Below are 958 nucleotides of genomic sequence, written 5' to 3' on the forward strand. Positions count from 1 at the left end.
GGCCCGCCGCAGAGAAGAGCCGGCCGGAGGAGAGCTCCAAGCTCCTGTTCTTCAACAGGAGCGACGCCCGCTCCCTCGTCCTGCAGGACAGCCCGGCCCCGCAGAAGACCGACGACTCCACCAGTGGCCTTATGAAGGAGCTTGCGGAAGTCGAGGACGAGTTTTACCGCGGGATGATAAAACCGGAGCCCCCCGACCAGGGCTCGGGCTCAGAACTCACCTGGGAGGTGCCGCTGCCCCCGGCCAAGCGTAGGAAGTCGGAGTCCTTCGAGGTGGACAACGCCAGCTTCTCCAGCGACAGCCCCCAGGACGACTCCCTCAACGAGCACCTACAGAGCGCCATCGACAGCATCCTCAACCTGCAGCAACCTCAGACTGGGGGCCAGAACGTCCGGACGCCTTCCTCCTCCTACAACTCCTCCTCCTCCCCCTTCTCCTCGCCCGTCCACCGTACGGACGCCTACCTTGCCCCTAATCACAATGGTGGCCTTGGAGCAAGGACGTTGAACAGATAACAGAGAACCAAACGGAGCGGCAGCAGGACACTGAGCGAGGACCGGAGAAGGAGGTGAAGAAGAAGAAGGAGAAGCAGCTCTTGCTGGTTGGATGCGGTTGAGCCCCACGGTGGTGCCGCCTCCCAGAGACCCGACGGGCCGGGCCTGGGACGGGAGAAGCGGGGAACGGAGGGCGTCCCGGGGACGCTTCGCCCCAGTGTTTATAGAGATGGGGGTTTTGGATGTTGTAAAGCGCGAGCGGAGGCTGGATTCACGATCCGCACGACCTCACGGCAAGTGCGACGCGACCGAGCGCCCAGGGGCGGACTGGTGGGGCCCGTAGGTATTGTCGGCTGTGTAATTTAGATTCTGTAACAAATTGCTAATATGAATATCTGATCGGTCTATTCTCTCTTCCCCCCCCCCCCCCCCACTCCCCCTCCCCCCTCCCCCCCCCCCCTCTC

At 62.9% G+C, this 958-nt stretch overlaps 1 protein-coding gene across 1 annotated transcript in view; it reads left to right on the plus strand.

Annotated features, from left to right (window-relative positions):
* GLTSCR1 (glioma tumor suppressor candidate region gene 1) overlaps positions 1-886 on the plus strand; it is an 18,055-nt gene extending 17,169 nt beyond the window's left edge. The window contains 1 exon segment of the mRNA XM_019474359.1: positions 15-886. Coding sequence (XP_019329904.1) covers positions 15-515 — 501 coding nt within the window. The 3' untranslated portion in view covers positions 516-886.
* Positions 887-958: the final 72 nt, after the last annotated feature.

Source organism: Aptenodytes forsteri, unplaced genomic scaffold, assembly GCF_000699145.1.
Source record: "Aptenodytes forsteri isolate BGI_AS27 unplaced genomic scaffold, ASM69914v1 Scaffold553, whole genome shotgun sequence".
Lineage (NCBI taxonomy): Eukaryota > Metazoa > Chordata > Aves > Sphenisciformes > Spheniscidae > Aptenodytes > Aptenodytes forsteri.